General features: G+C 48.5%; 1 protein-coding gene across 2 annotated transcripts in view; it reads right to left on the reverse strand.

Moving 5' to 3' along the window:
* The window catches only part of EPHX3 (epoxide hydrolase 3), a 111,630-nt gene that overhangs the window by 20,840 nt on the left and 77,680 nt on the right, over nt 1-13,110 (reverse strand). For both annotated transcript variants that reach the window (XM_063931638.1, XM_063931639.1), the window contains exons 4-7: nt 2,878-3,035; nt 2,653-2,781; nt 2,423-2,526; nt 450-598 (exon numbers count right to left, since the gene is read on the reverse strand). In XM_063931638.1, coding sequence (XP_063787708.1) covers nt 450-598; nt 2,423-2,526; nt 2,653-2,781; nt 2,878-3,035 — 540 coding nt within the window. The remainder of the gene's footprint in view (nt 1-449; nt 599-2,422; nt 2,527-2,652; nt 2,782-2,877; nt 3,036-13,110) is intronic.

Genomic DNA, 13,110 nt, shown 5'->3' on the forward strand with positions numbered 1-13,110 from the left:
CATTAATTTGACATGTACCACCTATAAACATCGTTGTGGACCAGCTGCATCCTTTGTACTTCAAATTCACCGGATCTCAAACATATCGAGCATCTGTGGTATATGCTGGAACAAGAAGTCTGGTCCGCTGCAACTCCACCTCACAGCTTACAGGAGTTGAAGGATCTGCTGGAAATAACCTGGTACCAGATACCACAGGGCACCTTCAGAGGTCTTCTAGAGTCCATGCCTCGGAAGGTCAGAGCTGTTTTCGTGGCAGTTGAAGGAGTTACAGTATATTTGGCAGGTGGTCACAATGTTTTGGCTCAACAGTGTACATGTGCGTAGGTATGTGTATATGCACATTTTATTTATAGGATCAACTTGCAGTTACATTTAGTGTTGCTTAAATCATCTGCTCTTTTCAGTATAAAAGTCTATGTTAGCATCAAAATCCCAATTCTTCTCACCCAAACAGATTCCTGTAGTAATTAAGAGGGGGTGTTAAGGCTCCTCTCTGGGATGGGCGGTACAGAAAGGCTTCAACTTCTTCCTTAGTCAGCCTCCGCTCTTCATTCTGGATCCCCATGGTGGCATCTACCAGAGGCCTCCGTATGTACTGTAGAAGATCAATTTACAGCTGGTCAGATGATCCAGTGGAGGACATGGGGCAGCTCTAATGGCTACTTATCACTTGAGAAAGTGCACATGCTGGATCACAATTATCTTATGCCATCAATATCTCATTAATACATACTGCAGTAAAGGCCTTATTCAGGTTTGTTAGCTAACTAAAAAAGCACACTAATGGGCAAAACCATGATGCACTGCAGGTGGGGCAGATGTAACATGTGCAGAGAGTTAGATTTGAGTGGGGTGCGTTGAAACTGAAATCTAAATTGCAGTGTAAAAATAAAGCAGCCAGTGTTTACCCTGCACAGAAACAATATAACCCACCCAAATCTAACTATCTCTGCACATGTTATATCTGCCCCCGCTGCAGTGCACATGGTTTTGCCCATTAGCTAACACATCTGCTGCTGCGACCTGGTCTGAAATAGGCCCATAATCCCTTGGACTGTGATTTGGGGGCTCACACCTACTGGAAAGGAACGTAACAGAGTCACAGAGATTCAGACTTATAGTAAGTTGTTGATGCTTTGATAGTAAGTAACAGACACAGAAACTCCTAGCGGCTAAGCTCCATTATATGAATATTTTTCTGAACGTCCCTTTGCATCTGCAATACTGTCTTTTCCAGCTACGTTTAGTGTTAGTAATGATTATATAGTAATAAGGCTGAAGCACTCCATTTCTTATAGGACCAGTCATTGAAGGGATAATTAGTACTTGTGGTTGTGCTCTGAGATTAGCATAATACATTTACAATTGTCCAATCACCATATTATTCGGGGGCGCGCATTTACCCGTGTTTTTCCCTAGTGGGAAAGGATTCCCCGGCAAATTCCCGGATCAAGTGATCCGGGAATCCTACCCGGGTTGCTAGCCGGATTGAACATGTGCTCAACCCGGTTAGCTGTCTAGTGTGAATGGGAGCCGTGCTCCCGTTCACAGTGCATAGGGAGGGCGGCGCTGGGAGATCATGTGATGTCCCAGCGCAGCCCCTGCCGCGTCACTAGCGCGTCCCCAACCCGGCAATTGCCGGGTTGGTGAGCGCAGTCTGCAGGGGGCTGTAGCACGAGTCGCAGCCGTGTCAGGCGACACGGCTGCGACCCGTGCTACACTAGTGGAAAAGGGGTAATAGCTACATCACCATTATGGACTGTGGCATATGCGAACTGCAGTTTCTGTGTGGCATAATGTGAATTGGGGGCACTACGGTGTGTTTAACATATTTGTAGTGCTGGGAGTATTTACACATTACACTTTCTAATAACATCACCAGCATTTCATAAAGACAATGTTAATCTTAATTCGGCCCTGTGATTTCCATATGGTTACTGATTTTAAAGCTACAGCTGTCCATACTTCATAACATACACCATGTTACATTAAGGCATGGGTCTTCAACCTGCGGCCCTCCAGCTGCTGTGGAACTATATATCCCAGCATGCCCCGCCACATTTTTGCTATTAAGGCATGCAAAAACTGGGATGCTGGAATGTGTAGTTCCACAGCAGCTGGAGGGCTGCAGGTTGAAGACCCATGCCTTAAGGTACCCATATACGTATTTTAATATATGTTGGAAAGGTTGTCAATTGGGACTGGTGGGAAACAGCCAGATAACAACTCTCGTCTTACAGTGTGTGAGGTCAGACTGACTGCACTGGGATCTGGTCATCCATCCTAAACGCCGAACGGCTGAAACTGTCCAGTGGCCACATACATGTCAGACCAAACTGGGCATACATCCAGCTACAGGCTAGTTCTGTATGTGAGCGGGCCCGTTACGGTAAGTGTGCAACTCATCATTTCTCCTCACCTCAAAGTCACCCATAGACAAGAGGATCTCTGGTAGAATAGGCAACTGAAAGAGGAAGACATAGCGGGAGGAGAAGAGCTGGGACGGATGAGCAAGCACGTAATCTGTGAAGAGAGACATCACAGAATGACATCACTGCCAGATACTTGGTTACAGCTTCATATCACTGAGACACCCCGGACAACAGTCCTTTCACCAACCCACAAATTACAGAATAAATAATGGATCACCGTGAAAGGCTGATGGGTGTGGTGCATTCATAACGATGAGTCGGGACACCATGTCACGGTGACGAACTGCAAATGTCCACGCCAAGGTGCCCCCCCAATCGTGTCCGACTAGAACACAGGTTGTGTAATCTGGGTGAGAGAGAAGAGCAAGCACTTACTATGAAATACAGGAGATACAACTCAAGTGTCTAAATCCCATATACATATAACAAACAAAGCCCTCACTGAGTCCTGTAATAAGATCCTTTACGTCCTGCAGTAGGGTCTCCATTCTGTAATCACACAGTTCGGAAGGGGCATCAGAGCTTCCAAATCCTCTTAGATCAACAGCAACAGTCCAGTACTCTTGGGAGAATTCATCCAGCTGGTACCTCCAGGAGTACCTGCCAACATAAAGTAGAACATTCTGCAACACTGCATTTAAAATAAGAATTTACTTACCGATAATTCTATTTCTCGTAGTCCGTAGTGGATGCTGGGGACTCCGTCAGGACCATGGGGAATAGCGGCTCCGCAGGAGACAGGGCACAAAAATAAAGCTTTAGGATTAGGTGGTGTGTACTGGCTCCTCCCCCTATGACCCTCCTCCAAGCCTCAGTTAGGATACTGTGCCCGGACGAGCGTACACAATAAGGAAGGATATTGAATCCCGGGTAAGACTCATACCAGCCACACCAATCACACCGTATAACTTGTGATCTGAACCCAGTTAACAGTATGACAAACGTAGGAGCCTCTGAACAGACGGCTCACAACAATAACAACCCGAATTTGTTTGTAACAATAACTATGTACAAGTATTGCAGACAATCCGCACTTGGGATGGGCGCCCAGCATCCACTACGGACTACGAGAAATAGAATTATCGGTAAGTAAATTCTTATTTTCTCTAACGTCCTAAGTGGATGCTGGGGACTCCGTCAGGACCATGGGGATTATACCAAAGCTCCCAAACGGGCGGGAGAGTGCAGATGACTCTGCAGCACCGAATGAGAGAACTCAAGGTCCTCCTCAGCCAGGGTATCAAATTTGTAGAATTTTGCAAACGTGTTTGCCCCTGACCAAGTAGCAGCTTGGCAGAGTTGTAATGCCGAGACCCCCCGGGCAGCCGCCCAGGATGAGCCCACTTTCCTTGTGGAATGGGCCTTGACAGATTTAGGTTGTGGCAAGCCTGCCACAGAATGTGCAAGTTGAATTGTGCTACAAATCCAACGAGCAATCGTCTGCTTAGAAGCAGGAGCACCCATCTTGTTGGGTGCATACAATATAAACAGTGAGTCAGACTTTCTGACTCCCGCCGTTCTTGAAATATATATTTTCAATGCCCGGACCACGTCCAACAACTTGGAATCCTCCAAATCGTTAGTAGCCGCAGGCACCACAATAGGCTGGTTCAGGTGAAACGCTGACACCACCTTAGGCAGAAAATGAGGACGCGTCCGCAGTTCTGCCCTGTCCGTATGGAAAATCAGATATGGGCTCTTATATGATAAAGCCGCCAATTCTGATACTCTCCTGGCTGAAGCCAGGGCCAGTAGCATGGTTACTTTCCATGTAAGATACTTCAACTCCACCGATTTGAGCGGCTCAAACCAATGGGATTTGAGAAAATCCAAGACTACATTAAGATCCCACGGTGCCACTGGGGGCACAACCGGGGGCTGTATATGTAGTACTCCTTTTACAAAAGTCTGGACTTCAGGAACTGAAGCCAATTCTTTCTGGAAGAAAATCGACAGGGCCGAAATTTGAACCTTAATGGACCCCAATTTGAGGCCCATAGACAATCCTGTTTGCAGGAAATGTAGGAATCGACCCAGTTGAAATTCCTCCGTGGGGGCCTTCCTGGCCTCACACCACGCAACATATTTCCTCCAAATGCGGTGATAATGTTGTGCAGTCACCTCCTTCCTGGCTTTTACCAGTGTAGGAATGACCTCTTCCGGAATGCCTTTTTCCCTTAGAATTCGGCGTTCAACCGCCATGCCGTCAAACGCAGCCGCGGTAAGTCTTGGAATAGACACGGTCCCTGCTGAAGCAGGGTCTTAGAGGTAGAGGCCACGGTCTTAGAGGTCTTAGAGGTAGAGGCCACGGATCCTCCGTGAGCATCTCTTGAAGTTCCGGGTACCAAGTTCTTCTTGGCCAATCCGGAGCCACTAGTATCGTTCTTACTCCCTTTTGCCGTATAATTCTCAGTACTTTTGGTATGAGAGGCAGAGGAGGGAACACATACACTGACTGGAACACCCACGGTGTTACCAGAGCGTCCACAGCTATTGCCTGAGGGTCTCTTGACCTGGCGCAATACCTGTCCAGTTTTTTGTTGAGGCGGGACGCCATCATATCCACCATTGGTTTTTCCCAACGGTTCACAATCATGTGGAAGACTTCTGGATGAAGTCCCCACTCTCCCGGGTGTAGATCGTGTCTGCTGAGGAAGTCTGCTTCCCAGTTGTCCACTCCCGGAATGAATACTGCTGACAGTGCTATCACATGATCTTCCGCCCAGCGAAGAATCCTTGCAGCTTCTGCCATTGCTGTCCTGCTTCTTGTGCCGCCCTGTCTGTTTACGTGGGCGACTGCCGTGATGTTGTCCGACTGGATCAACACCGGCTGACCCTGAAGCAGGGGTTTTGCCAGACTTAGAGCATTGTAAATCGCTCTTAGCTCCAGTATATTTATGTGAAGAGACATCTCCAGGCTTGACCATACTCCCTGGAAGTTTCTTCCCTGTGTGACCGCTCCCCAGCCTCTCAGACTGGCATCCGTGGTCACCAGGACCCAGTCCTGTATGCCGAATCTGCGGCCCTCTAACAGATGAGCACTCTGCAACCACCACAGAAGAGACACCCTTGTCCGTGGCGATAAGGTTATCCGCTGATGCATCTGCAGATGTGATCCGGACCATTTGTCCAGCAGATCCCACTGAAAAGTTCGTGCGTGGAATCTGCCGAATGGAATCGCTTCGTAAGAAGCCACCATCTTTCCCAGGACTCTTGTGCATTGATGCACAGACACTTTCCCTGGTTTTAGGAGGTTCCTGACAAGTTCGGATAACTCCCTGGCTTTCTCCTCCGGAAGAAACACCTTTTTCTGAACAGTGTCCAGAATCATTCCCAGGAACAGCAGACGTGTCGTCGGGGTCAACTGAGATTTTGGAAAATTCAGAATCCACCCGTGTTGTTGCAGCACTAGTCGGGTTAGTGCTACTCCGTCCTCCAGCTGTTCTCTGGACCTTGCCCTTATCAGGAGATCGTCCAAGTAAGGGATAATTAATACGCCTCTTCTTCGCAGAAGAATCATCATTTCGGCCATTACCTTGGTAAAGACCCAAGGTGCCGTGGACAATCCAAACGGCAGCGTCTGAAACTGATAATGACAGTTTTGCACCACGAACCTGAGGTACCCTTGATGTGAAGGGCAAATTGGGACATGCAGGTAAGCATCCTTTATGTCCAGGGACACCATAAAGTCCCCTTCTTCCAGATTCGCTATCACTGCTCTGAGTGACTCCATCTTGAACTTGAATTTTTGTATGTACAGGTTCAAAGATTTCAGATTTAGAATAGGTCTTACCGAGCCGTCCGGCTTCGGTACCACAAATAGCGTGGAGTAATACCCCTTTCCCTGTTGTAGGAGGGGTACCTTGACTATCACCTGCTGAGAAAACAGCTTGTGAATGGCTTCCAATACCATCGCCCTGTCTGAGGGAGACGTTGGCAAAGCAGACTTTAGGAACCTGCGAGGGGGAGACTTCTCGAATTCCAACCTGTAACCCTGAGATACTACCTGCAGGATCCAGGGGTCCACCTGTGAGCAAGCCCACTGTGCGCTGAAATTCTTGAGTCGACCCCCCACCGCTCCTGAGTCCGCTTGTAAGGCCCCAGCGTCATGCTGAGGGCTTTGCAGAACCCTGAGAGGGCTTCTGTTCCTGGGCCGGGGCTGCTTGCTGCCCTCTCTTACCCCTTCCTCTGCCCCGAGGCAGATATGACTGTCCTTTTGTCCGCTTGTTCTTATAGGACCGAAAGGACTGCGGCTGAAAAGACGGTGTCTTTTTCTGTTGGGAGGGGGTCTGAGGTAAAAAGGTGGATTTTCCGGCAGTTGCCGTGGCCACCAGATCCGATAGACCGACGCCAAATAATTCCTCCCCTTTATACGGCAATACTTCCATATGTCGTTTGGAATCCGCATCACCTGACCACTGTCGCGTCCATAAACTCCTTCTGGCAGATATGGACATCGCATTTACTCTCGATGCCAGAGTGCAAATATCTCTCTGAGCATCTCGCATATAAAGGAAAGCATCCTTTAATTGCTCTATAGTCAATAAAATACTGTCCCTATCCAGGGTATCAATATTTTCAGTCAGGGAATCCAACCAGACGACCCCAGCACTGCACATCCAGGCTGAGGCGATGGCTGGTCGCAGTATAACACCAGTATGTGTGTATATACTTTTTAGGGTAGTTTCCAGTCTCCTATCAGCTGGATCCCTGAGGGCGGACGGTAACGCCACTTGTTTTGATAAGCGTGTGAGCGCCTTATCCACCCTAGGGGGTGTTTCCCAGCGCGCCCTAACCTCTGGCGGGAAAGGGTATAATGCTAATAACTTTTTTGAAATTAGCACTTTTCTATCTGGGTTAACCCACGCTTCATCACATACATCATTTAATTCCTCTGATTCAGGAAAAACTACAGGTAGTTTTTTTACCCCCCACATAATACCCCTTTTTGTGGTACTTGCAGTATCAGAGATATGCAAAGCCTCCTTCATTGCCGTGATCATATAACGTGTGGCCCTACTTGAAAATACGTTTGTTTCATCACCGTCGACACTAGATTCAGTGTCTGTGTCTGGGTCTGGGTCGACCGACTGAGGTAAAGGGCGCTTTACAGCCCCTGACGGTGTCTGAGACGCCTGGGCAGGTACTAACTGGTTTGCCGGCCGTCTCATGTCGTCAACTGATTTTTGTAATGTGCTGACATTATCACGTAATTCCATAAACAAAGCCATCCATTCCGGTGTTGACTCCCTGGGGGGTGACATCACCATTATCGGCAATTGCTCTGCCTCCACACCAACATCGTCCTCATACATGTCGACACACACGTACCGACACACAGCAGACACACAGGGAATGCTCTTATCGAAGACAGGACCCCACTAGCCCTTTGGGGAGACAGAGGGAGAGTTTGCCAGCACACACCCAAGCGCTATAATATATATGGGAACAACCTTATATAAGTGTTGTTCCTTATAGCAGCTTAAATATATCAAAATATCGCCAAAAAATGCCCCCCCTCTCTGTTTTACCCTGTTTCTGTAGTGCAGTGCAGGGGAGAGTCCTGGGAGCCTTCCTCACAGCGGAGCTGAGCAGGAAAATGGCGCTGTGTGCTGAGAAGAATAAGCCCCGCCCCCTATTTCGGCGGGCTTTTCTCCCGGAGTTTTAGATATCTGGCATGGGTTAAATACATACATATAGCCTCAATGGCTATATGTGATGTATTCTTTTGCCATAAAGGTATTAAATATTGCTGCCCAGGGCGCCCCCAGCAGCGCCCTGCACCCTCCGTGACCGCTTGGTGTGAAGTGTGTGACAACAATGGCGCACAGCTGCAGTGCTGTGCGCTACCTTCATGAAGACTGAAGAGCCTTCTGCCGCCTGTTTCCGGACCTTCAATCTTCAGCATCTGTAAGGGGGATCGGCGGCGCGTGCCCGGGACGAACCCCAGGGTGAGACCTGTGTTCCGACTCCCTCTGGAGCTAATGGTGTCCAGTAGCCTAAGAATCCAATCCATCCTGCACGCAAGTGAGTTGAAATTCTCTCCCCTAAGTCCCTCGATGCAGTGAGCCTGTTGCCAGCAGGACTCACTGAAAATAAAAAACCTAAAAACTTTTTCTAAGCAGCTCTTTAGGAGAGCCACCTAGATTGCACCCTGCTCGGACGGGCACAAAAACCTAACTGAGGCTTGGAGGAGGGTCATAGGGGGAGGAGCCAGTACACACCACCTAATCCTAAAGCTTTATTTTTGTGCCCTGTCTCCTGCGAAGCCGCTATTCCCCATGGTCCTGACGGAGTCCCCAGCATCCACTTAGGACGTTAGAGAAAATAGAAGTGGGTACAAAATCTAGGCCATAGGTGATCTCTCACCAAAGCACTGCCATTCCACTTTCCATCAACCTATTTACCTACTAAACACTATGTCAAGGCTTTCTTATACTCTCCACATCACTCAGTGTCTACCTAATCACGTGTTTTTATCCTTCCCCCTAGTATCCTACACCTCCTCCTCCCTCCCCTCCATCTCTCTGTATTCTTTCCCCTCCTTTCCTGTTACCCCACTTTCACTCACGTCTACCCCATGGTCCTGCTACCCCACAACTCAGCCCTGCTCCATCCCTCCCTTCCCTGTCACCTCCCCACACCCCCATCCACACATCCCACTGACCTCTCTCCCAGCCCACCGCCTGCAGTTTCCCCTCCGAGCTCAGGCACCCACACCATCACTACTCTCTCATTATCCCTGCCCTCAAAGTTAATCTCTCCTCATCGCTACAGCAACCCTGATAATCTCATTCACATCTCTCCCACAAACTCATACCCCCTATCCTGTGCCCTCTGGAATGCCAGATCTGTTTGTAACAAACTGGTCCCCACTCATGACCTTTTCATTTCCAACTCCCTACACCTACTAGCCATTACTGAAACTTGGATTACGCCCTCTGACACTACCTCTCCTGCTGCTCTCTCTGCTGGGGGCCTCGCATTCACACACACACCCCGGCCTGGGGGTCGCCATGGGAGTGGTGTTGGGCTCCTTTTACCTTCTAATTACTCCTACCAACTCATACCACCAGAACCATCCCTTACATTCTCTACATTTGAGGTCCATACTATACGCCTCTTCCAACCAGTCCATCTTAGAGTAGCTGTTATTTACCGCCCCCCTGGCATTGCTTCCAAATTCATCGACAACTTTGCTTCCTGGCTTCCTCACTTCCTCTCTTCTGACATTCCCTCCATTATCCTAGGTGATTTCAACATCCCTATTGACATCCCCACACAATCCCCCTAAACTCCTTAACCTCACCCTCCCATGTGAATCGGAGCTCACTGGATCTGGTCTTCACTCACCGCTGTGATATTTCTGATTTTTCCAATTCCCCATTTCCCCTCTCTGACCACCACCTGCTCTCCTTTAACCTATCTCTCTCGACTTCCCCATCTCTACCTCCCAAGGCTACCATCACTAAGCGTAACATTGAGGCTATTGACACCACATTCCTTTCCTCCGTTTGACTCACTTCTCTCTCCTATTGAGACTCTCTCTCTCTCTCATGCCCTGAACAAGCCACTTCCATAGACAATGCATCCCTCACTTCTGCTCTTGACTCTGTTGCTCCACCAACCACTATTCACCCTCGCAAATTAACACCTCAACCCTGGGACACCAAATGCACCAGATATCTGCAAAAATGTTCACGTACTGCTGAGCGACACTGGAGGAAATCACGCTCTAAGGCAGACTTCCTCCATTTCAAACTTATGCTCTCATCCTTCAGTGCTGCCCTTTCTCTTGCTAAACAGTCATACTTCAAGAACCTCATCTCCTCCCAGTCTTCCAACCCCCGGCACCTCTTTGCCACTCTCACCTCACTCCTCTGCCCACTTCCACCTCGTCTCCCTTCCTCACTCTCTGCTCTTGACTTTGCCACTTACTTCACATCCAAAATTGACTCCATACATAAGGACATCACATCATACCAGACCATCAGTAACCAGCTTTCTCCCATCCCTTACCACCCCTCCCACCAACTCTGACATCTTTCTCCCATGCACCTGGAGAGGAAGTCATGGCCCTCATTCGTTCCTGTCCCCTCCCCACCTCCCCACTTGACCCTATCCCCTCCCGCCTCCTCTGCTACCTCTCTCCTTCTGCTTGTTCCCATCTTTCCCACCTTCTCAATCTATCCCTCTCATCAGGCACTGTCCCCACTGCCTTCAAGCATGCACTCATCTCTCCTATTCTTAAAAAACCTACCCTTGATCCAAACACTCTCTCCTCCCTTTTGCCTCCAAACTCCTTGAGCGTATTGTCTACAACCGCCTTACTTCCTTTCTTTCCTCACACTCACTACTTAACCCATTCCTGCCTGGCTTCCGTCCTCTCCACTCCACTGAAACTGCCCTTACAAAAGTATGCAATGACCCCCATGCTGCTAAATCTAAGGGACACTACACTCTACTTATTCTACTTGATCTCTCTGCTGCTTTTGACACTGTGGACCATCCTCTCCTACTGCAAATCCTTCACTCCATTGGTCTACGTGACACTGCCCTCTCTTGGCTGTCTTCCTACCTCTCTGACCGTTCATTCTCTGTCTCCTCTCATGACTCCACCTCCCCCTTACTTCCACTAACTGTAGGGGTACCCCAAGGTTCTGTCCTTGGTCCTCTTCTCTTCTCTCTCTATACATCCTCACTAGGTAAGCTCATTAGTTCTTTTGGTTTACAATATCATCTCTATGCTGATGACACCCAAATCTATCTTTCCTCTCCAGACCTCTCCCCTGCTGTCCTCACTCGTATCTCCAACTGTCTCTCTGCTACCTCTTCCTGGATGTCCCAGCGCTTTCTTAAACTTAACATGTCTAAGACCGAGCTGATCATCTTCCCTCCCTCCCGCATAACCTCACCTCCTACAATCTCATTATCTATTGATGGCACTACTATCTCCTCTAGCCCCCAAGTGCGCTGTCTTGGAGTAATCCTTGACTCCTCCCTCTCCTTCAAACCACACATTCAGCACCTCTCACAAACCTGCCATTTTCATCTAAAAAATATTTCCAGGATCAGACCCTTTCTGACCCAGGATCTTACTAAGACTCTTATCCACTCACTGGTCATCTCCAGACTGGACTACTGTAATCTACTCCTGACTGGCATTCCTGACAAACACCTCTCTCCACTCCAATCTATCCTCAATGCTGCTGCCCGGCTCATTTTCCTCACCAAACGCACTACGTCTACCTCTCCTCTCCTACTAGACCTTCACTGGCTCCCCTTCCCTTTCAGAATCCATTTCAAGCTTCTCACACTCGTTTACAAAGCCCTCACCCACTCCTCTCCCATCTACATCTCTGATCTTATCTCCCTTTACACTCCCACCCGTCCACTTCGCTCGGGCAGCAGCATTGAGGATAGATTCGCTCTGCTAATGCACGCCGACTCTCCTGCCTACGGATTACTTCCTCCCACTCCTACCTCCAAGATTTTTCACGTGCTGCACCACTTCTCTGGAATTCCCTACCTCTCCCCCTCAGACTCTCCATCTCTCTACAAAACTTCAAACGGGCTCTCAAGACCCACTTCTTCACCAAACCCAGCCAAATCTCATCCTAACCCTCTGTTCCACGTTCTCTATGTACCCCATCTGTGTCACCCCTGTCTGTCTACCCCTCCCCTTTAGATTGTAAGCTCTCACGAGCAGGGCCCTCTTCCCTCATGTGCTTATCCTTTGTCTTACTTTAATAATCTTCAACTGTACCACAACCAGCAGTCTTCTGCCACCTGATACTTATTCCAGTGTCATCTGCTGATGAAACTATGTTTATTTACCCTGTACTTGTCCTATACGGTCAACTGTAAGTTGCTGTTTTCCTGCTTGATTATTTATGTACTCTGTAATTGGGCACTGCGGAACCCTTGTGGCGCCATATAAATAAAGGATAATAATAATAATAATTTTTATACGTAGCTTTTTACGGTCTATATTTTGTTATATTTCCTCGCTCTCCAGCACAAAGGTCAGTCACCCAACTATGTGTTGATGGACACTAAGCAACTAATGCGCAGTAACACACAGTCTGGTGAGGCGGGGGATGGGGTTCCATAATGGGCGAGCAGCACATTACAAGTCACGGAGGCAGGAAGCAGAGACACAGGACAGAGGCAGATGTAGGAAGGTGTGAGAGAAGGTATGGTGATGTGCTGGGAGGATACATTTTGTGAGGTCATTGAAAGTAACTGCAGGCTGCTTACTAGACTGACAACTCTGTCTATTTTCCCACCACACTTATTGTCTCCATTCTCTTCCCTGCCTCTTCCTTCTCTTGCTCCACCTAATCTTCTTACCCCCAACTACTCCCCCCCCCCCCCCCCCCTCACTTATTTGGTCTGTTTACTCCCACACCCATCTCTGACACACATGGCCCTAATGCTCACAGGTGTTTCCTTAGTTGTTGTTTTATGTCCTAGCATAGTTTAATATTTAATTATATTTTCCTGAGGCTACAGGGTCTCTTGGCCCTTGGTTGTATTTTGTTCTTTATATATAGCGTGGACAGTGCTACATCAGTTTTGGTGCATTATAAATAAACCGATGCTAATGAGTACGATTCTGGGGGCCAAGAGGGTCAGTGTATGGATTCACCGAGTGGTACAGCGATGTGGCATG

The sequence above is a fragment of the Pseudophryne corroboree genome, chromosome 6 (assembly GCF_028390025.1).
Source record: "Pseudophryne corroboree isolate aPseCor3 chromosome 6, aPseCor3.hap2, whole genome shotgun sequence".
Lineage (NCBI taxonomy): Eukaryota > Metazoa > Chordata > Amphibia > Anura > Myobatrachidae > Pseudophryne > Pseudophryne corroboree.